Genomic DNA, 24,300 nt, shown 5'->3' with positions numbered 1-24,300 from the left:
GCGTACACCACTATTACTCTACCACGCCAACATAGGGGTTACACTCGTCTGGTGTGAGACTTTCTCTAGTGGGGTCCACCGGGGGCCGAACCGCACAATAACCCTGAAAGAGAGGTTCGGTGTGGGGCGGCGGAGGGGTGAGGTGGACTGCTGTAGTCGTCGTGGGGTTGTGGACCACTGTGGCTGCAGCGGGGACGGAGCCTCTCCGTCGTTTCTTGGCCCCTGGTTAACATACAATACAATACAAATACGTCTTCTAGCGTGAGCGAGGAAAAATCAAGCGAGATGTAGAGGTCGCAAGCGTTCGTGTTGAATCATTGATGTGAAGTGGTAAGGTGATGCGAACTTGTTTGGTACAGTGTTATCAGCAACTGACTGAGTTCAAAATGAACTTCACCGCGGGTCTCCCTTTAGTCAGCTGGCCGAATCGTGCATTTTCTAAACAGGCGGGGCGTTCGGATGTGACAGTAGCCCGAGGATGGACTACATGGGAGGGCAGGCGTACTTGTCGTCGAGGTTCCCGTCGATCACGCTTGGCCACCACAAGGGAAGGATCGTCCTACTGTGCGCTAACCACACTGTAACCCCTTCACATCTGCGACTGCCATTCGAGTAATGGAGCTGCTGCTACATTCTGTGTCAACTCGTACTATTGGTCGGAGACTAGCAGCAGACAGAATGCTGTCCCATGCTTAGGTTGCCACTAACCCCACAATACAAACGGCTGAGTCTGAGTGGCACCGTGACTGGGAAGCCCGGACTGCTGATGAATGGCGTCGAATTCTGTTCAGTGATGAATTACGGTTCTGCACTCCCTCAGATGACCATGAACAGTGAATATGTTGGCGACTGGGGAGAGGCCCCATTCTTCCAATATTTCTGAGAGGTAGGGCGGTGTTACTCCTGGTGTCATGCTCTAGGGAATCCTCAGGTGTGACTTCAGGCGACGTCTGGTACTGACTGGGAGGACTGTGATTGCACACTGATGTGTTACACACATCTTGTTTCCACATGTGTTACCCCTCATGTGACACTATCGTGGCGCAAGTTTTAAACTTGACAGTGGTCGTCCACACATGGCATATATCTATGAACTGTCTGCACGATGTTGAGGTACTCTAGTGGCCAGCAGATTCCCAAATTTGACGCTGACAGAACATGTATGGGACCATCTCGAACTTCATCCCAGTGGCACTATACAGAAAGTCAATGACCAATTACACCAGGTAACAGGAAGCTTATCTCGAGAGAGGATGTAACTGCTATACGACATCCTTCCCAAATGAATCAGTGCATGTATCCAGGTCACAGGTGGTGCGATGTCATACTTATAAGAAAGCTCATATGGCCTTTTTCTATGTAGTTTTTGTATGGCCATCCTTTTGACTGGAGGTCTTAGGGACCACGGCCGCTATTTAAAAAAATTAAACGTCTGCGACGGTCCTTATGACCTTATTTATCCTTCTTTGTAAGTTTGACTCGATCTATTAATCACTCAAGTAACATCACATACTCTCTCAACCTATGAAGTTTCACAACATTCCCTCCTCCCCTTCTGGATGCTTAACTTCAAGACATGTCCTCTTCAAGACATTGAAATAATTAATAATTACAAAGTCAGCGAACAAGCTCCCCTTGTTATGAAAATGTGGGAATCATGATGAACAGCATATAATTTCATACATGGTCAATCTTGGATCATTGACATCTGTAGTTACTGAGGACAGAATAACGTTCACAAATGACGTCTCAAGTTCCCTCAACTTTTTACTCGCAGTTTGATTTTTGTGGCCCACTACCACTTCCTCATATGTGTCGGAGCCTTCATCTCAGACTAGTACTTACATATAACGCCCTCAATTATTAGTTCAACACATCCATAACTTTGTCTTCCATTACACGTTTTGTTCTTTACGATTCTCTGATGTCTTACACATGTATTATCAATCGTAGATTATTATAAATAATCTTTTATTAGTCAAGATCAGAAAGATTACTTATGATCATTGATAACAAGTTTCTGGTAAAACAGCTATTTATCTTCGTATCTGGAATTTTACAGAAACTTTTACATGAGGGAGAGTAGTGTGACATAGACCGTCGTCATGAGAAAGGTTATGCAAAGTCAGTGCACACCGAATAACACAAACTATGCTGCGTTTAATCACGACACCTGAAGGAGACAATAAAATACATACTTCTAGAATGAGATTTTCACTCTGCAGCGGAGTGTGCGCTGATATGAAACTTCCTGGCAGATTAAAACTGTGTGCCCGACCGTGACTCGAACTCGGGACCTTTGCCTTTCGCGGGCAAGTGCTCTACCAACAGAGCACTTGCCCGCGAAAGGCAAAGGTCCCGAGTTCGAGTCTCGGTCGGGCACACAGTTTTAATCTGCCAGGAAGTTACATACTTCTACATAATTGCATTCATAGCACAAACTTTTTTTACATGTACAGCTCGATGAACATTAATATAAAAATCAACAAAAAATATACAAAAAATAGAAAACATATCGCACTGTGTTATTAAACCACTGCAAAGGTTGAAAACATATTATTCCTACCTAAATATATGAGTTAGCTATAAACTTTGCATAAAAGCATTGTATCAACTAGTATACATATCTAAAAATTGCTTGTCACAAACTGGAGGAAGAATTTGTACCTGTCATGCAGCTTCTGTGAGCAACAGAGTAATATGCCCATCTCAAAGCGAGCAGAATGTTGACGTAATCGGCGAGCTGGGTTAACGGGAAAATTACACGCCACCAGGTGGCATTGCGGCTACAGTACATTCACTGAATCAGAAGGATAATTGCATCAAATATTATATTAAGTATACAGAGTGGAACAATAGTAATTAAAAAGTAGGCCTGTGCCAAATAACAATAAAAAGATACTAATTCGAAAGTAATTCATTGATTGCGAACTGCTTGACATCAGGTGCGTTAGGTACAGACCTAACAAACAATGCTGACATATGAATATTTGTGCCATACAGAGATTCGAAACTGGATTTCCCACTTACGATGAACAGACACCTTAACCACTTCGGATATCCGTGCATATTCCCCAGATCGACCCAAACTTACATACATCAGTGTGACATATGGAAGGTTGGATTGATCCACAAAGTGTGCACAGATATCCAAAGTGATTAAGGCTACTAATCACAACAAGCAGCAAATCCAGGCTCGAATCCCAGTCTGACACAAGTTTTCGTCTGTCACTACTGGGTACTCCCATTCAGCAAATTAATTTCGAATAATTTCCTACAGCTGTGGATCGTCAGCAGTATTTGGCCTTTCAGAGATGCAGGTAAACAGCGTAATGCTACTGTACATTCAAGTGTCAAAATGACATAATACCAGTTGATGCCATGTAGTTTTATACAATTTAAGTTGGAATAATAATAACATTTATATTATCAGTGATGTCAAGCAATTGTGTGTAACCAAACAAATACGTTTATGTACTCAGTATTAATGGATATAACATCACATGCAACTGGTGCAGGAACCTGAGACTTCTTGTTTTATCATCGCATTGTAAGAGAATGCCATAGGTGATTTGGAAATATAAAAATGGATTGCCTACCAACATTTGTATAAAGACAATGTTCACACAGTGGTTCAAAGACACTTACAAAGTATGTTCACCATTTTAAATACGCCTTCAGCACATAACCTAGATGAATTACAAGCCTTCAAGGCATTCTGTTAACCATTATAGGTCACCGCATTGCAGAAACTGGTCAACATTGGAAAGCAAACGTTGCTTCTGCTAGGACACAATTTGTAGAAAGGTCATACCAAGGCTTCTTATATAGAACACAAACATAAAAAAATATCTGATTGGAATATGCTCTATCAAAGTAACAAAAACACATGAACCTATATGACAGGGTGTTGAACGTATGGCTCGTGGCAAATGTTCCATTGCAAGCGAAAAAACTGACCGAGTGGAGACAGCGATACCATGTTGTACATTTTTACTCATAGGTAAATGAATCGAGATATAATCAACAAGAAAATATGCTTAACCTAGATACAACATAAAGTTTTTATACAAAAGAATAATATTTGAAATTTATATATGTAGGAAATAATACTGCAATTATAATGAAAATATGCAACACCAATTTATCTGTTAGAGGTAGCCCAACGTCTGGTAGACGTGGCAGTCGCTATACAATGGTGCAAAAAGTCGAGGATGTTAGGTGTATCATAGGGTACCTTTAATAATATTAGATAGGGTGTTGCACTGGCTAACTTCCAGAAAGTATCATGGGCCGATCATGAATGTTAAGTGATCTAGTGTTTAAGTGTGATGCAAAACATGCTTAACCTAGGTACAACAGAAATTTATTATAGAACACTTTCACATTCGAAGTTTCTATGTGCGAGAAATTATGCCAGGTTTATAATGAAATTATGGATTTGTCTTAACACCAATTTGTCTATGAAAAGTACTCACATGTCTGTGTGAATAGAAGACATGGAATTAGCTGCGTAACAGTTAAGGAGTCAAGGCTGTTAAATATGACATAGATATCTTTAATAATAGATAAATTGTCATCTAGGCTAATTGCCAGAAAAGTTTGTAGGTTGATCATATATGTTAAGTAGCCTAATGAGATGCAACTCGAAATTTATGTACATACAATAAAAGAAACAGGTGTACAAGAACGGTTTTGGTAGTCGGAAATATAAATTAAAGCATCCAGTATTAAAGGATATAAAATGAACATAAGTGAGGAATGAACCTGACACCAACTTTTTTTATCATCAAAATGTAACACAGCATTATAGGTTGTTCAGAAGCATATAACGTATCGCATACCAACATTTATAACAATAATGTTTACATAGTGAAAATAATATATTTCATAGGCACTTGTAAAACTTGTGCAGGCTTCTGTATCACCTGCAGTGTTGTCTTACAATTCGACTATAAAACAAGTGGTTCTGGGGATCATTTCTCAATTGCGTACTATGCTATACACTTTAATGTTGGATACATAAATGTATTCGGTTGCTTTCACCTAACTACTTAATGTAATTGATAGTACAAATTTTGCTATTATTATTCCGAATTACACTGTATAAAAATATGTTTAGCTGTATTTCGTCACTTTGAAATATGAATGTATTTTCATTTACTGTTATTATCATTGTTATTATTATTATTATTATTATTATTATTATTATTATTATTACATTCTGTATACATCATATAATAATTGGTACAATTATTCTTCTGCTTCAATGAATATATTGTAACAGCAATATCGCCTTGTGGCACATTATATTCTTGTACTGCCTAAAATGTAATAATAGTCAGTGTTCTGCCCATTCAGACATAAGCATATTACCCGTTATTCACTAGCGCTGCATGACAGGGGTAAATGTGTGCGCTAGTTTGTGATAAGCTCTCCATATATGTAGGTACTTGCTGACACAATTTTATTATACAATGTGTACGACTATCCCACACACCTGAATATTAATTATGTGGTTTCTATCTGCGTCATTTTCTCTATTTGATTCGTATATTTTTAGGTGATGTTTACATTAGTGATGATCGATCTGTACACGAACAAAAATGTTGAGCTATAAATGCTGCCATGCACAAGTATGTGTTTTATTGATAACTATGTGTCTCCTACGGTCTGGTGACTAGATAATGTAATATTTGTCTTATTTGGTATGTACTGACTTGTGTAGCCTTTGGCATAATAACAGTTTGTGACACTACTCTCCCATAAATGGTGAATTTCATTCGTATCGCCTTGCTTGCTGTTGGTAACAGCATTTTATTTAGAGAATGCTGAGTCCCCTCTTCTTTCCATCTCATAGGATTAATATTTTAGTGACGTATGTGCACCAGAGATGTGATTTGATATCACGAAATGGTCGTGTTCCTATTAATAAAGTTTCAAATGCAGCTGGAGCCAGTTTATTTGTCTAATATGGATTACTTCAGCTGCGGTTGCGACCAACACAAAACTATTTGTAAGTAATTAATAGGAGAGGACGTTAATCGGAATACCCCCCCTAAAATGGGTGTATAATAGACTTGGATCCGACAGCTTCATAACGAGAATGACGAGAACCAGCATCGACAGCCATTGTGGACACAACAGTTTGGAACCCAGCCACTAAGTTAAACGTCATCAAAATCCAGAGACTTACGAAGTGGTAGGAAAAGCAGGCTCTCACACTTACAAAATTAGGTACTGATCATTCTCTGTTTAAATTTAAACTGTAATTTGTATTATAATAACTCTACAAATATTTACATACGTAGTGTCATTTCTGTCACTAACAAAGTCCATTACGTATTTACTATTCTTTCTCTGCCAGGCATTTTATTCTTACTAGCTTTACTTATAATCCTACCTACAGCTACTCAAAATCATTTAATACAATTTCTCAAATTACCAGGCTGTAACTGTCCATGTAGCGACGAATTCGAAATGTGAAGCAATGACTGCCACCCTGCGTGCGCGCGACCTTTTTTTCATCTATGCCTTACTTCCGATTGGTCAAGATCTGCCGACAGCGTGGTAAACAAAGCTGACAGCTCATGAAAGCGTGTGTTCGTATTTATGTTTATACTGACATCAGGAAAGTACGGTCAAGTGCCATTGAACGTTTGGTTGCAACCTGTGGCTGTACAGGTATGATCAGCCCTTAGAGGCTCGCCTTCACATATTCCTTTTAAATATTTTATGACTAACGCCCTCCTCACCTGTTATTTATTTTATACATGACATGTAAGTACTGCCTCTGTCTTGCATTGTTACTCAGTACTTACACTTTTTTATACAAAAAATTTTTTCTTCCTAAAAATTTGTAATTATGTTACAGACCACTTTAAATGTCTAAACTCTGATGCAGGCACTCGTAGAAGAGTTGAAACCTGGTTAATAAGACTAAAAAATTGTGACCGAGGGCTCATCTGTTTCAATTTTAAAGTTGTCATTACAAGATTTTCCTAAATCCAGTTTGCTCTTCAAAACTCACCAACATCATCTCTGTCCTGTGTTTTAGAACCCGACCATACAACCTTCCAATAGAGTTTGTACTAATGGCTCCACAATAAGATCTACATACTTTCTTATATCTTTCTTATCAGTTAGACTTACATGCGCCAAGTTATATTTCTTGGGCACCTCTTTTCCCTCTAACATGCATACATTAAACAACTTGCTGAAACATACCCATAACACATTTGACCCATGCTTCAGTAATTCTGTTAATTTGTTTCCTGGCCCAGGAGATTTTCCATTTTCCATTTCTGTCACAGATCTTGCTACTTCTGTGGTAGTTGCTGGGTCTACGTTTCACACAGATAAGTCATTCCCTAAAATCAGTCCTATGACGTTGCTCGCTTTTGTAATCACTGAAAAAGATGACATACATTCTCACTCTGTGAAGTTTCATTTCGTTTCCTCCACCCTTCTAGGTTTTTCCATTTTTTGTCAGGTAGGTAAAACCATCTTCATGCAGAAGGATGTGCTACCTGGTAAACTGTGAGAATTTGACTCAAAGCCTGTGACCGAAGAGGAGTGAAATTACACTCAACTTATGATAATATTTTTAATATTTTTGGGCCACAGTCATGTAATAGTGTTTGAATGAAATTTCCGTCGTGTGACTATAAACACTTATTTATTTTATATTACTACCATAATTTTGGGCTTAAGCCATTATCAAGAATAACAACGTTTGAGCGTAATTAAACTGTGTAAAGTAAAGTCATTATCAAAATCTTTTGAACTGGGCCTCCCACCGTGTGGATAAGTACAAAATAACCGAACTGCATGGCAGACAGTTAGAAAACCTGTTTTCCAGCAGTAGAGGAAGTGTGTCACAGTGGCTGATGGTGTGCAGCATGAAAACACAGAGTTCGAAAAAGTATCACTTTACTGTAAATTGACTTAACAATCAACTAAAAATCATTTTAGTTCAGTGTAAGGTACAATACAGGGTGATTTTTTGCACCATGTAAAAACCCTAAGGATCGATCTATGAGAGGATACGGAACAAAGAAGGTCTAATGAACTCATGGTTTCCATGCTAGAGACCATTTATTCCGTTATACATAGTTACAGAGATTGCGGTCTAATACGTGCTGTACCATGCAGCCACAGATACAGTATGCATGGTTTCCTCCTAGATGGTGGTACTGTTGCTCATAGACCGTACCCTAGTGCACTCTCCTGCCGTAGAATTGGTAACATAGTCTCCGATACACTTCTCCTGCTGACTCACCTTGTGGTGGATGTGGTACAGCGTTGTACATAGTGGTTCCGTATTCGAATCGCGAGCTTGCCGACATGGTGTTTACTTATGGAAAGACAAATGGCAACGGGTGGCAGGCAGCGAGGTCGTATCAGGAGACCTAACTGCGCCGGCAACAACCACAGCATTCAATGTTTGCAACACTGTTTCGCCGTTTATCTGAGACAGGGTCGTTTCAGGAAGCAGGAAATCATGAACAACGTACCTGAAATGTTTGACCACCAGACTTGAAGGAAAATGTGATTAACACGGTGGAAGGGGCCACCGCCATGTCAGTACCACGTAGTTGGCGCGCCAGTACAGGGTAAGCCAGACGACCGTGTGGAACATTCTCCACGACGGTTGTTGCTACACGTATAGCGTATGCAGGGCGGAACTGTTGACGTTTCATGCAGGTGACTTTAAGTCCCCTGCTGGAGCAAGTGTCATTGATGATTCGAAGAGTTATGTGGCTGCTACATAATTGTCCTTCAGCCCACTTCCCCGTTAACGTCCGGACGCGTCTCAATCACGTCTTCCCTGGACGATGGACCGAACGAGGGGTCTAGTTGTATGCCTGCTCGTCCGCCGGATCTCAACCTTTGGGATTGCTGGTTATGGGGCCATCTCAAAAGTATCGTGTATGCAGAGCTCATTCCAGATGTGGAGACACTGGGGCAGCGTATTCGTGCTGCCTTTGACGCGGTTCGGGTGCAGCCTGGCCGATGTGGAAGTGTGAGACAGAACATGTTACGGCGCGTACGCGCACGCGTTGAGGCACATGGAAACAATTTTCAAAAATGGTTCAAATGGCTTTGAGCACTATGGGACTTAACCTCTGTGGTCATCAGTCCCCTAGAACTTAGAACTAATTGAACCTAACCAACCTAAGGACATCACACACATCCATACCCGAGGCAGGATTCGAACCTGCGACCGTAGCGGTCGCTCGGCTCCAGACTGTAGCGCCTAGAACCGCAGGCCACTCAGGCCGGCGGTATGACATAAATTTTAGCTTGATACGTCTACTCATTCCCGAGAAAAATGGTTTTTAACAATTGGACAGACAGATAGACTGACAGAAGGACGGACAAGCTGTATGCCTTCCGCTCTTACAGACTAAAGTGCAGAACCCTAAGTGTTAACTATGTTGCAAAAATTACACATTTTCACATTACAATGCAGCTGACCATAAAAACTAGAAGTCTGCCACTCTTTAATGAAGCTGAACAAAAAACTCTTTTTAAGCACGCACACGGCTCTCACACAGTCTACCCGTAATCCACGCACCTTGTTTATGTGTTCTTAAGCTCGTATTAAAAGCATAGATCATTTTTCTCTCGCTAGCGAAGCTATGTGCTCTGATAACCAAGGTTCTGACAACACCCATCATCTGGGAAAGGTAGTGGCAGCTATTTGCTCGTAGATACGTCAGTGTGAGTCGACTTCCAATAAAGTGCCAGGCTCAAGGTACCTGCTATATCGGCCGCTACACGGTCGGCCGCAACTTCAAATGCGCGCGTCGCCAGTTACGCCGCCGCACTTCCTACAGCGGCCACAGCGGCACGAGGGCGCTGTGTACTAATATCCGAATTGTATGATGTTGTTGTCAACGTTACTGTAGCACAAGAAATAACTAAGATGACTTATTCTCAGTATCAATGGTAAATGCAGAATACTCAATTCTACTAACACGTAATGACGTTCCCTGATAGGAAAAGTTGCAAATTAGGAAGTGCAGCATCATTAAAGCCACCTTAATGGAGCTTTGCTATTTTCAATAAAAAGAACTGTACTTTTCCTTGGTCGCCTTGGTCCCAGACACTTTAGCTTTCTGAGGCCCTACTTAAACCTAACCAACCTAAGGACATCACAAACATCCATGCCCGAGGCAGGATTCGAACCTGCGACCTTAGCAGTCGCGCGGTTCCGGACTGAGCGCCTAGAACCGCTAGACCACCGCGGCCGGCAAAACAATTTTCAACACAGACTGTAGCTGCATAGAACAGCGCGTATTAGACCGCACTCTCTGTAACAATGTATGTTTGAATAAATGATCTCTAGCATGAAAACCATGCATTTCAGGACGTAAGTTCATTAGACTTTTTTTCAGTATCCCCTCATCGATCAATCCCTAGAGTTTGTACGCGGTGTGTGGGGCGGCGAGTTAATAATTGAAATAAGAAATGTTGTACTTCGCTGTATTTTTACGAGCGCCTGAAAACTATTTTTGTGGTCACCCAGAAAGCGATGGAGAGCATATTGACCGTAGTCTCCAGTCTGCAAGTCCATATTCTCCTTGTACTCTCTGAAAGAAATATTTCTACTTTCTACTTATGCAATGGGATCAGTAACTATGATTATAAAGAACAGTTTTGTGTTCTAAGTGATCGATATATTCAATAAATTTTTCACACACACAACACAGTAATATTCCTGATATTAATACACACACTCTCTCTCTCTATTCGTTTGGTCGGTTCAGATTCTCCGTGACCCCATGAACCACATCACGCCACTTTTTTCTTTCTCCCGCAGACCTTCCAGGTTGGAACACATTGCTTCTGTGATGCCATCGATCCATCTCATCCTCTGACGTCCTCTTCTTCTAGTTCCTTCTATCATCCCCAGCATTAATGTTTTTTTCCAGCGAGGCATGCCTTCGCATTGTGTGTCCAAAGTAGGTCAGCTTTTGTTTTAACATTAGACCTTCCAGGGAGAAATCTGGTTTTATTTGCTCCAATTTTGATCTGTTGGTTCTCTTTGCAGTCCATGGCACTGTAAGAAGTTTCCTCCAACACTACAATTCGAAGGAGTCAATTCTCCGCCGTTCATCCTTTATAATACACTATTGGCCATTAAAATTGCTACACCAAGAAGAAATGCAGATCGTAAACGGTTATTCATTGGACAAATGGATTATACTAGAACTGACATGTGATTACATTTTCGCGCAGTTTGGGTGCATAGATTCTGAGAAATCAGTACCTAGAACAACTACCTCTGGTTGTAATAACGACCTTGATACGCCTAAGCATTGAGTCAAACAGAGCTTGGATGGCGTGTACAGGTACAGCAGCCCATGCAGCTTCAACACGATACCACAGTTCATCAAGAGCAGTGACTGCCGTATTGTGACGAGCCAGTTGCTCGGCCACCATTGACCAGACGTTTTCAATTGGTGAGAGATCTGGAGAATGTGCTGGCCAGGGCAGCAGTCGAACATTTTTCTGTATCCAGAAAGGTTCGAACAAGACCTGCAACATGCGGTCGTGCATTATCCTGCTGAAATGTAATGTTTCGCAGGGATCGAATGAAGAGTAGAGCCACGGATCGTAACACATATGAAATGTAACGTCCATTGTTCAAAGTGCCGTCAGTGCGAACAAGAGGTGACCGAGACTTGTGACCAATGGCACCCCATACCATCACGCCGGGTGATACACCAGTATGGCGACGACGAATAAACGTTTCCAATGTGCGTTCACCGCGATGTCGCCAAACACGGATCCGATCATCTTGATGCTGTAAACAGAACCTGGATTCATCCGAAAAAATTACGTTTTGCCATTCGTGCACCCAGGTTCGTCGCTGAGTACACCATCGCAGGCGCTCCTGTCTGTGATGCAGCGTTAAGGGTAACTTCGGCCATGGTCTCCGAGCTGATAGTCCGTGCTGCTGCAAACGTCGTCGAACTGTTCGTGCAGATGGTTGTTGTCTTGCAAACGTTGTAAGTAGGCTGTTTATGTTTTTATGTTCGTAACGTCATGTAGCGCTGACTCAGGCATCGAGACGTGGCTGCACGATCGGTTACAGCCATACGGATAAGGTGCCTGTCATCTCGACTGCTAGTGATACGAGGCCATTGGGATCCAGCACGGTGCACCGTATTACCCTCGTGAACCCACCGATTCCATATTCTGCTAACAGTCATTTGATCTCGACCAACGCGAGCAGCATTGTCGTGATACCATAAACCGCAATCACGATAGGCTACAATCCGACCTTTATCAAAGTCGGAAACGTGATGGTACGCATTAATCCTCCTTACACGAGGCATCACAACAACGTTTCACCAGGCAACGCCGGTCAACTGCTGTTTGTGTATGAGAAATCGGTTGGAAACTTTCCTCATGTCCGAACGTTGTAGGTGTCGCCACCGGCGCCAACCTTGTGTGAATGCTCTGAAAAGCTAATCATTTGCATATCACAGCATCTTCTTCCTGTCGGTTAAATTTCGCGTCTGTAGCACGTCATCTTCGTGGTGTAGCAATTTTAATGGCCAGTAGTGTAATAATAATGATGTCTCTATCGTAAACAGCACTATGAGCAGTCCAGAGGTGACCTTTATGGTAAGTTCCAGTTAAACGGTCTCTCACGCTGAATTCTAATAATCAGAGTTCATTATCCGCCACAAAAGTGGGAAATAATCTCACCACTTGCTACTCTGTTTTGTTAACATTACGGCGGCACCAGAACAGAACAGTTACTTCTATCTATCGATCTAAACGATATAGTACGATGTACAGACCTCGCGAGTTCACTTTGTACCGAAAACATGCGTTTAGCAACGGCCTGGCTGTGGCGTCAGCCGAGGCAGCGCGTAATCCTGCGTTTGACTGACGCGGACCGACTGATAGCTGGGTGCGAAGTGAAGTTTTCACTACCGGCCGTATTTATATAAGGGCGCAACGGACGGCCGAAGGGAACATTGGCGTATGCACAGGTAGTAGCACCTAAATGGCCGCTTTCTCGGACACTTATTGTGAATCAATTTACAGTCTTCGTAATTTTTATATGAATGGAGTAAAGCTGGCTTTAATTACAGAAAAAGTTTTATCTCGACTGCATTTAGACTTTACCAGATAGAATTTTTAGAACGGAACCGACTGTAGAATATGACCTTGAAATATATCTTTAAGAGACCTTGTACTGATTATTATTTACATCAAAGTCTTGAAACTTGTTATAGTTTCATTATTTAATGGGTTTGATCAGGTGTTGTACTCGTAACTTACTATAATTTGTTGGAGGTAGCCTAATGGGGCCACATAGTTCAAAATGGTTCAAATGGCTCTGAGCAATATGGGACTTAACTGCTGAGGTCATCAGTCCCCTAGAACTTAGAACTACTAAAACTAAGGACATCACACACGTCCATACCCGAGGCAGGATTCGAACCTGCGACCACAGCGGTCGCGCGGTTGCGGACTGCAGCGCCTAGAACCGCTTGGCCACCTCGGCCGGCTGCCACATAGTTAATGTTTTTTTATCAAACTCACCCTTCATACCAATTTTCATCTAAGTGTAATACTTAGCGCCTTCAATGTCCGTCCCCGTTAGCTGAGTGGTCGGCGCGTCGGAATGGCACACCAAGGGGCCCGGGTTCGATTTCCGCTGGAGCAGGAGATTTTCTCCGCTCAAGGACTGGCTGTTGTGTTGTCCCCATCATCATTTCATCCCCATCTCCGACGCGCAAGTCGCCCAGTGTGACGACGAATGCAATAAGTACTTGCCCTCGGCGGCCGGACTCCCCCGAATGGGGGACTCCCGGCCCACAAAGCCGTACGCTGATTTCCATTTTTCAGCGCCTTCAGTTTTTCGCAAAACACCGATTTTGACCAAATTATTGCTCCAGAGACTTTTAACAGTTGATTTTGACATACATTTGCACATCCTGGACAATTTTTGGCTTTCTAGCTTCGTTTTTTAGCGCCGCTTATTTTTTTACTTTAAAAGATGTACTTAGGGAAACATATTCATCTGATCACTTTAGACTTAACAATTTAAACATTAATATACTGAAGGATATGTTGATGAAGTTTAGGAAACTAATTTTTAATCTCATTCGCAGAGTATGTCGCAATACTTGTAAGCTACGCACAGGCGCGTTGTGATGACGCGACTGTAGTAGTGAACTGGGGTAAAAGTCCCGGCACACTCGCTCGCCTCTGTATCTCTCAAATGATACTGCGTTTTTTCGCCAAAGGTGGAAAATAATCACCGTGTACTGTCCAGTAAAGCTGGTTTTTTTTTTCTTTTTCTTATTCGAGCAGCAGTCGTCTGACGATGAAACTGCCGGTTCGAAACTGGTAACGGCTCTATTTGTTATCTACAAATGCATTATTGGCTGTTCTTTTATTTACTTTTTTGGTAGAGCTTAACCCGTGATTTCTACTTGTAGTAATAGCCTGGGCAACTGCACCTCTGCATCTCGCTACGATGAGTTTGCAGTCCTGCAAAACAGACAGAAATGCCGTGTGTGCAGTGGTGCGGCTGAACAGGGGCGTGTTGTGTGTGCGGTGTGCAGGTGCCGGTGCAGCTGCTGGCGCCGTCCGTGGTGCGCTGCCTGCTGGAGGCCTGGCTGCGCGAGATCGGCTTCGTCGTCTGCTACGGCGCCATCATCCTCAAGCTGTACAGGTGAGACCCGCAACGAAACCGCCACCCCATTCACGTTCTGTGCTACTGACTTTTCTTCACAAGTGTTTGGAGCAGGTGGCTGTGATGCGTACTTTTAAGCCAGTTTTACACGATCGACTTTCTTATCGCAACTGACTACCCGAGACAGGTGAGAGTCTACAGAAGAGCCCCTAGCGTTTTATTGGTGTTCTGAACCTCGTCTCTCGTCGACGGCGACTGTCCGTCAGGAGGGCCCCAGAGAAGTGTGACAAGACCGCTGTTGTTTCCTATACAGGGCGTTTCAGAAGTGATGGTCAATAATTCACATAGAAAGTACAGGCCAAAAGTAGCTAAAAAGTGCCAATAAATACGGGTCCACAAATCAACCGTTGTCGAGATACATTTTCTGTGGCGGTTAATTAGTATCTAGGAACACTTAGCATCTCTAAAAGTTAAAGTAGGTGTTTGAAATGTTGTCCATGCGTCTGAATCCAACACTGAACTCGTCTCTGAAATGAGTCCCGAATCCTCGCAGGCAGATCTGGGGAATTCCGTAAATGCTAGAAGCCTGCTTCAATCCACAAGCTTAATTCTTCAAGACAGTTGACCTCGATAGCGTTGACCAGGCTTTTGACATGACGCCACCCAAAGAAATCTTCAGTCTGGAACCGCGCTGCTGCTACGGTCGCAGGTTCTAATCCTGCCTCGGGCATGGATGTGTGTGATGACCTTAGGTCAGTTAGGTTTAAGTAATTCTAAGTCTAGGGGACTGATGACCTCGGATGTTAAGTCCCATAGTGCTTGAGGCCATTTGAACCATCTGAAAGAAATCCATGGATTGGAAGCCATGTCACAGGCCCTACTCTAACCACCCTATGTTGACCATACGTCCGAGTTAGAAGCAGGTGAATTCGTATATGAAAATGTACTGGGGCACCGTCATGCACGAACCACATGTTCAGGTGTTGGTTCAGTGGGACATCAGCATGTACACCTGGAAGAAAAGTCCGCAGAAACAGCATGTACTGCTGTCCGGCTAGTTTCTGTGGTAGAAAGTGTGATCCTGCCCAGACGTCGTGATACGTGTGCTGTATTAAGACTGATATCGGCCCAAATGTGACAGGTTTGACAGTTAAAAATTACCGCTACGGGTAAATCCAGCCTCATCCCTGAACCGAATACTGTTTACAAACAAGGGATTAAGGGTACACTGTTATTGCACCCATTGGCAGACATTCTCTCTAGGTGGGATGTCTGGGTTGTTGAGGGCTTGCACTCGCTGGAGATGATATGGTTAGCGCTTGTTGAAGTAGTCGGGCGTTCATGTAAAATGCGTAACATCCTTGAGTTAGAATCGGGTGTTATGGATCTGGGTCGATCTTCTCGTACATGGTGTGCGAAGCTCCCGGTTTCTCTAAGGCACTGATATAACCGGCTAAATGTACCCCTGTCGGGCTGCCTGCAGAGAGGGAAAGCTTGTTTATACAATATGGCTACGAAGTCTTCCGCGACGTATTTCTTGAATAAAAGTCTCTCGGTGTACATGCCTCGTCAACTCAGGATCAAACTCCAAGCTTTCGACCACTACCTCCATGGTCGTCGTCCGGGCTAAAACTGACTACCATGGAGGTAGTGGTCGAAAGCTCGGAGTTTTATCCTGAATTAACGCGGCATGTACACCGAGAGACTTTTCTTCTTTATACAATAGCGCAACCTCAAGGGCACTGCCATTCGCTTTTCCACACATGAAGTGCATGTCAGCGTTGTGTTTGTTGGTGGAACCTCTGTCCATGAAGCCTTTACGTTAGTAAATGATTGTGAGGCCGCTACGGTAGAGTCCGCGGGAGGGGGGGAAGGGACAAGTAGTCGACTGCAAGCCTTGAGACAACAACGTAAATACCGAGGTATCCAGGGGCGTCTACAGTTGGTTTCCAACTCAAATTAATGCGATACCTCGGCAACGGGTGAGTGCGGATCCATGTTTTTTGGAACTTTTTAGCTGCTTTTGGCCTGGCCTTTCCATATGTGAATTATTGACTATCACTACTGAGAAAACGTGTATATATAAATGATTTGGCGGACAGTTTGGGCATCAATGTGCTGTTGTCCGCAGGTGATGCTGCGGTGAGTGACTGTAGGAAGATGCAAGGCGACTTAGACAAAATGTCTAGTTAGTGTCATAAATGGCAGGTAGCCCTAAATGTGGAAAAACGTATGTTAATGAGGATGAGTAGGAGGAAAAGCCTACAATGTCCTGATACCGTATTACTAGTGTCCTGCTTGACAGTCAAGTCGTTTAAATATCTGGGCATAATGTTGCACGGTGAGATGAAATAGAACGAGCATGTAAGAACTGTGGTAGGGAAGGCGAATGGCCGATTTCGATTTATTGGGAGAATTTTAGGAATGAGTGGTTCACCTGTAAGGGAAGCCACATATAGGGCGCTGGTGCGACCTATTCTTGAGTATTGCTGTAGTGTTTGGAATCCGTACCCGGTCGGATTGAAGGAAGACATCGAAAAGAAATTCCGAGGCGGGCTGCTAAATTTGTTACCTGTAGGTTCGAACAACATGTAAGTGTTACGGAGACACTTTGGGAATCCCTGGAGGGATTTATTTTCGGGAAACACCATTGAGAAAAAATAGAGAACCGGCTTTTGAAGCTGACTGCCGAACGATTCTACTGCTGCTAACATACATTGAGCTTAACCATAAGATTCGAGAAATTAAGGATCAAACGGAGGCTTATAGACAGTCGTTTATCCCTCGCTCTGTTTACGACTGGAACAGGAAACGAAACGAATAGCAGTGGTACAGGGTACCCTCCGCCACACACCGCATGGTGGCTTATGGAGTATCTATGTGGATGTAGATGTAGATGTCTCGAGTTGTCGCTGTATGCGCGGCAGCGCTATAACTGCCTACGTTGTTAGAGCTGTCTGCTGTGCAGTGTGGCACATGAACGGAGAAAGTGAGGTTATGAGCGGATACCTTTTTCTAAGATAGAATCGAAATACAGGAGCAAAATGTAGAAAGAAGCAAACATACTAGAGTTTATTAATGGCTAAAGCAAAATTCATGCTAGATGTTAAAGGTCTTGTGATGAATTCCTTACACTCCTGAGAACTGATAAAATAGGGGAAGCGTCTTTGAATCATTTTAAAATACATACATTTATTTTCTTTCGAAAATATATACCCACCAACACATTGAGCAATATCTAAAACGCAGTAAATAGCATATTTTTTACTTTATCCTCTGTATATTGTTTTCTTGCTAAATGCCAAATATACTCGAAAATTATTTTCCTCATCAAATAATTCTGATTTTTCCACTGTTGAAATAATTTTCATTAAAACATGGTGATCTACTTACTTACTTATTTATGCATAGTACAGACTTATTCCTTGTAAAATGTAAATATCTTGTTAACTTTCAGGTTATTTCGTCTCTGTTGTAGAAGAACAGTAGTAGGAAAAAGACCAAGATCTCTTGCAACCTTGTCAATGAGTCACTGAAGCAAAGCAAACAACACAATAAAGACTAAAAAGACACGAAACCAGAAAGTTCATTTCTGTAATAGGCGTGAACTGACAAATTCTGTCGATTAACCCATAGATAGTGAAACCTAGGTAACAGGTTCATAAAAGGAAAGGATCAAACATCATCACGTGGAAGGGAGACCAACAGATAGTTCGTCGCTTTCACCAAATTAACATTTATTTTTTTAAAAAAACATACTGATCAATTAAATTCCAGATTAATAACATGAAAACCTCTAGAATTATAGTGAGATATATGTGAACTTCTGAGCTCTGGTATTTTTCTGTCTATTTGACGAGTGTGATGTCGCAGGGCGCCATGCTTTAGTAGAACCTCAAAGGAAGGTTGTAAGTACCTTTGAGTCAAATTTCAATCTTATGCGTCGCAACGGCAGACAGTTTGTGTGTTTCAGAAAAGTGATCCTTTAACTGTGTTGCACAATGTAAAATAGTCCAATGCTAAATGTGAGCAGTACTAATACTTGTTCTTCCTTATTTAATTGGTACCTAAGCTTTATTGTTCTAAAAGTCCCATGTATCTAGGAAACATTAAAAGTAGAGGTGACAGCAAGCTACTTCCGGCGGCGGAGGAGCGAGGGGAGCTAGTAACATAAAGTAACACCCTCTCTCGCATAAATTCACCCTGGGTCGAGACTGAAGGTTACTGGTATTTCTCAGGTGAAGATCGGAGTACACCATCCTCAGAGAACATGCACGTTTAGGTCTTCACCATCTTCCAGACTATGAAAAAGGTCGAATAATTCGACTGAGGGACATGGTGGCATCCAGCCGACAGGTTTCATAGACAGTCGCCTGTAGTGCGGTGACTGCAGAACGAGTGATGACGAGACGGGCTCAGGACAACAGTGTGGCAAAGAAACAGAACTTGCATGGCCACCCAGAAGGACTACGTGAGAGGATGCGTAGTACCATAGAGCAGGTTCTGATGAATGGGGGTAGTGTGTCGGCAGGAACCGTTTGGGAGAGATTACTGGAAGCTAGTTGAGATCTCGAGCTGCAATTTGTCGTTTACTGCTGACACCACACGACACACAATGAAGTCTTACATCGTTTAGAGCAATGGTGAACTCGATCATTAGATGGCATTCTGTGGTGTTCAGCGATCAGAATCGTGTGTGTTTGTGGCGGTCTGGTCGACACCAAAGTATCTATAGACGGTCTGGTGAAAGGTCACAGGAAGCAGCAGTTCTCGAGAGCTGTACTTCTACAACTTCTGGAATTATGGTATGGTGAGGCAGTGGATAGGAAGATAGAAATGATTTGGTAATTACTGAACGGAAGCTGAATACTGTTAATGTATGACAAGACGCGCTATCATCATACACACGGGTGAGGAAAGTCATAGGATACCTCGTAACATCGTGTCGAATCTCTTTCTGCAGCAACTCGAAGTGGCATCGACTCAAAAATTCGTTGGAATTTCCCTGCAGAAATACTAAGGCATGTTGCCTCTATAGCTGTCCGTAATTGCGAAATTGTTGCCGGCACAGGATTTTGTGCACGATCTGACCTCCCGATTACGTCCCATGGATGTTCGATGGGATTCATATCAGGTGATATGGGTGGCCAAATCAGACGCTAGAATTGTCCAGAATATTCTTCACACCAGTCGCGAACAACTGATCTGGTGGCATGGCGCATGGTCATCCATAAAAATTCCAACGTTGTTTAGAAACATGACATCCATGAACGGCTGTAAATTTCTCCAAGTAGCCCAACTTAATCATTTCCCCCAGCTCATTCCATATAAACACAGCGCACAACATCATGGATACAGTACCAGCTTGCACAGTGTTTGCTGACAACTTAGGCCCTTGGCTTCGTGGGGTCTCCGCCATACTCGAACATTTCCATGAGGTTTCAGCAACTTAAACCGGGACTCATCAACCAAGTGATCGCTCTAAGCTTGTTGACACCAGTGCCTACCAATTTAAATTATACATTACAGCACTGAGGATGGTCAGTAAGTGACCGAAAATCGATTTTGCGGTTAATAAAACAAAAAAATACAACCAATGCTGTCTCTCCTTCTAAGTACGAGGGCAGTTCAATAAGTAATGCAACACATTTTTTTCTCGGCCAATTTTGGTTGAAAAAACCGGAAATTTCTTGTGGGATATTTTCAAACATTCCCGCTTGGTCTCGTATAGTTTCATTGACTTCCGACAGGTGGCAGCGCTGTACGGAGCTGTTAAAATGTCGTCTGTAATGGATGTGCGTTGCAAACAATGGGTAGTGATCGAGTTTCTTTTGGCGGAAAACCAGGGCATCTCAGATATTCATAGGCGCTTGCAGAATGTCTACGGTGATCTGGCAGTGGACAAAAGCACGGTGAGTCGTTGGCCAAAGCGTGTGTCATCATCGCAGCAAGGTCAAGCAAGACTGTCTGATCTCCCGCGTGCGGGCCGGCCGTGCACAGCTGTGACTCCTGCAATGGCGGAGCGTGCGAACACACTCGTTCGAGATGATCGACGGATCACCATCAAACAACTCAGTGCTCAACTTGACATCTCTGTTGGTAGTGCTGTCACAATTGTTCACCAGTTGGGATATTCAAAGGTTTGTTCCCGCTGGGTCCCTCGTTGTCCAACCGAACACCATAAAGAGCAAAGGAGAACCATCTGTGCGGAATTGCTTGCTCGTCATGGGGCTGAGGGTGACAATTTCTTGTCAAAGATTGTTACAGGCGATGAAACATGGGTTCATCACTTCGAACCTGAAACAAAACGGCAATCAATGGAGTGGCGCCACACCCACTCCCCTACCAAAAAAAGTTTAAAGCCATACCCTCAGCCGGTAAAGTCATGGTTACAGTCTTCTGGGACGCTGAAGGGGTTATTCTGTTCGATGTCCTTCCCATGGTCAAACGATCAATTCTGAAGTGTATTGTGTTACTCTTCAGAAATTGAAGAACGACTTCAGCGTGTTCGTAGGCACAAAAATCTGAACGAACTTCTCCTTCTTCATGACAATGCAAGACCTCACACAAGTCTTCGCACCCGAGAGGAGCTCACAAAACTTCAGTGGACTGTTCTTCCTCATGCACCCTACAGCCCCGATCTCGAACCGTCGGATTTCCATATGTTTGGCCCAATGAAGGATGCAATCCATGGGAGGCTCTACGCGGATGATGAAGAAGTTATTGATGCAGTACGACGTTGGCTCCGACATCGACCAGTGGAATGGTACCGTGCAGGCATACAGGCCCTCATTTCAAGGTGTCGTAAGGCCGTAGCATTGAATGGGGATTACGTTGAAAAATAGTGTTGTGTAGCTAAAAGATTGGGGAATAACCTGGTGTATTTCAATGCTGAATAAAACAACCCCTGTTTCAGAAAAAAATGTGTTGCATTACTTATTGAACTGCCCTCGTATATCCATTATCTGGTCGTGGTGCACAGGACACTCCATGGAGTCGCCAATCAATAAGTTTTCCGTCGTCTAGGGTCCATTTGGTGTGGTCAAGAGCCCAGGAGAGGCTCTGCGTCCGACGTCGTGCTGTTAGCAAAGACACTCGCGTCAGTCGTTTGCTGTCACAGTCCATTAACGCCAAATGAAGGGGCGCTTGCGTAGAGTTGTCAGTGCTAACAGTCAAGCAACACTGCGCAGAAGTGAAGGCCGTCGGCCACAGCGTTGTCCGAGGTGAGAGGTAATGCCTCAGATCTGGTATCCTCGGCACACTCTTGACACTGTGGATCTTGGAATATTTAATTCCCTAACAATTTCCGAAATGGAATGTCCAATGAGTTTAGCTGTAACAATCACTCTGCGTTCATATTCTGTCAATTCCCGTTGTTGGGCCGTAATCACTTCGGAAACCTTTTCATATAAAACACGTGAGCGCAAATGGAGCTCCAGCAACGCACTACCCTTTTATAGTTTACTGTCGCCATCTGTACATGTGCATATCGGTATCCCATTACTTTTGTCACCTCAGCGTATTCCTCATGGTCAGGGTACATAATAACAGGATAATGCGAAACCACCCACTGCAGTTTACATCGCAGGCAAATCCTTAACTGTGCTGCCCAGTTCCTTGATTTGTCACCCATCAGCATGTCTGCAATGCAGTGAGAAGACATACACTTCCTCAGTAGCCTTCAGCCAGCAGTCACCACGAACTGACGCAGTACATGTGTCAGGCGTAGCAAGGAATTTCCCAGTATTTCATTCAGAGGCTGTTTGCTCACATGCCACAACAAACTAGTACCTATGGCATCGCTCCTGAAACTGATAATGGGCATGACATGATGTGTTCGAGTATAATGACTTTTCTGGAGACTAGAAATCTACTCTGCAGGAAAACGATCGTGTGAAACCCAGGTCGGGCTATTCGTCCACGAGACTCAGAGGGCCATAGACACGGGTTCTCAGGTAGATGCCGTGTTTCTTGGCTTCCGCAAGGCATTTGATACAGTTCCCCACAGTCGTTTAATGAACAGAGTAAGAGCATATGGAGTATTAGACCAATTGTGTGATTGGATTGAAGAGTTCCTAGATAACAGAACGCAGCATGTCATTCTCAATGGAGAGAAGTCTTCCGAAGTAAGAGTGATTTCAGGTGTGCCGCAGGGGAGTGTTGTAGGATCGTTGCTATTCACAATATACATAAAAGACCTTGTGGATGACATCGGAAGTTCACTGAGGCTTTTTGCGGATGATGCTGTATATCGAGAGGTTGTAACAAAGGAAAATTGTACTGAAATGCAGGAGGATCTGCAATGAATTGACGCATTGTGCAGGGAATGGCAATTGAATCTCAATGTAGACAAGTATAATGTGCTGCGAATACACAAAAAGAAAGATCCTTTATCATTTAGCTACAATATAGAAGATCAGCAACTGGAAGTAGTTAATTCCATAAATTACCTGGGAGTAGTCGTTAGGAGTGATTTAAAATGGAATGACCATATAAAATTAATCGTCGGTAAAGCAGATGCCAGACTGAGATTCATTGGAAGAATGCTAAGGAAATGCAGTCCGAAAACAAAGGAAGTAGGTTACTGTACACTTGTTCGCCCACTGCTTAGATACTGCTCACCGGCGTGGGATCTGTAGAGGATAGGGTTGATAGAGGAGATAGGGAAGATCCAACGGATAGATGCGCGCTTCGGTACAGGATCATTTAGTAATCGCGAAAGCGTTACGGAGATGATGGATAAACTCCAGTGGAAGACTCTGAAGGAGAGACGCTCAGTAGCTCTGTACGGGTTTTTGCTGAAGTTTCGAGAACATAGCTTCACCGAGGAGTCAAGCAGTATATCGCTCCCTCCTACGTATATCTCGCGAAGAGACCATGAGGATAAAATCAGAGATATTAGAGCCAACACAGAGGCATACTGACAGTCTTTCTTTCCACGAACAATGCGAAACTGGAATAGAAGGGAGAACCGACAGAGGTACTCAGTGTACCCTGCGCCACACACCGTCAGATGGCTTGCGGAGTATGGATGTAGATGTAGATTTAATAGGAATACACTTCAGCTCTTCTACATCTGTCTAAGAAGCTCTATCCAGGATAAGACACCGCCTCGTTCCTACCAAAGAAATCGTTAACACGGTCAGAAATTTCATTTGGTGCCCCATATAATCGTAGGTGTGGGGTTGGGTGAAATACTACACTCCTGGAAATTGAAATAAGAACACCGTGAATTCATTGTCCCAGGAAGGGGAAACTTTATTGACACATTCCTGGGGTCAGATACATCACATGATCACACTGACAGAACCACAGGCACATAGACACAGGCAACAGAGCATGCACAATGTCGGCACTAGTACAGTGTATATCCACCTTTCGCAGCAATGTAGGCTGCTATTCTCCCATGGAGACGATCGTAGAGATGCTGGATGTAGTCCTGTGGAACGGCTTGCCATGCCATTTCCACCTGGCGCCTCAGTTGGACCAGCGTTCGTGCTGGACGTGCAGACCGTGTGAGACGACGCTTCATCCAGTCCCAAACATGCTCAATGGGGGACAGATCCGGAGATCTTGCTGGCCAGGGTAGTTGACTTACACCTTCTAGAGCACGTTGGGTGGCACGGGAT

General features: G+C 43.3%; 1 protein-coding gene across 1 annotated transcript in view; it reads left to right on the top strand.

Moving 5' to 3' along the window:
- Window positions 1-24,300, top strand: part of LOC126160891 (probable G-protein coupled receptor 179) — a 273,090-nt gene that overhangs the window by 117,617 nt on the left and 131,173 nt on the right. Inside the window, exon 4 of the mRNA XM_049916936.1 lies at window positions 14,601-14,710. Coding sequence (XP_049772893.1) covers window positions 14,601-14,710 — 110 coding nt within the window. The remainder of the gene's footprint in view (window positions 1-14,600; window positions 14,711-24,300) is intronic.

This window comes from Schistocerca cancellata, chromosome 2, assembly GCF_023864275.1.
Source record: "Schistocerca cancellata isolate TAMUIC-IGC-003103 chromosome 2, iqSchCanc2.1, whole genome shotgun sequence".
In the NCBI taxonomy this organism is placed as follows: domain Eukaryota; kingdom Metazoa; phylum Arthropoda; class Insecta; order Orthoptera; family Acrididae; genus Schistocerca; species Schistocerca cancellata.
Note: the sequence above shows the minus strand (reverse complement) of the source record. Positions and strands in the feature narration are given on the sequence as shown.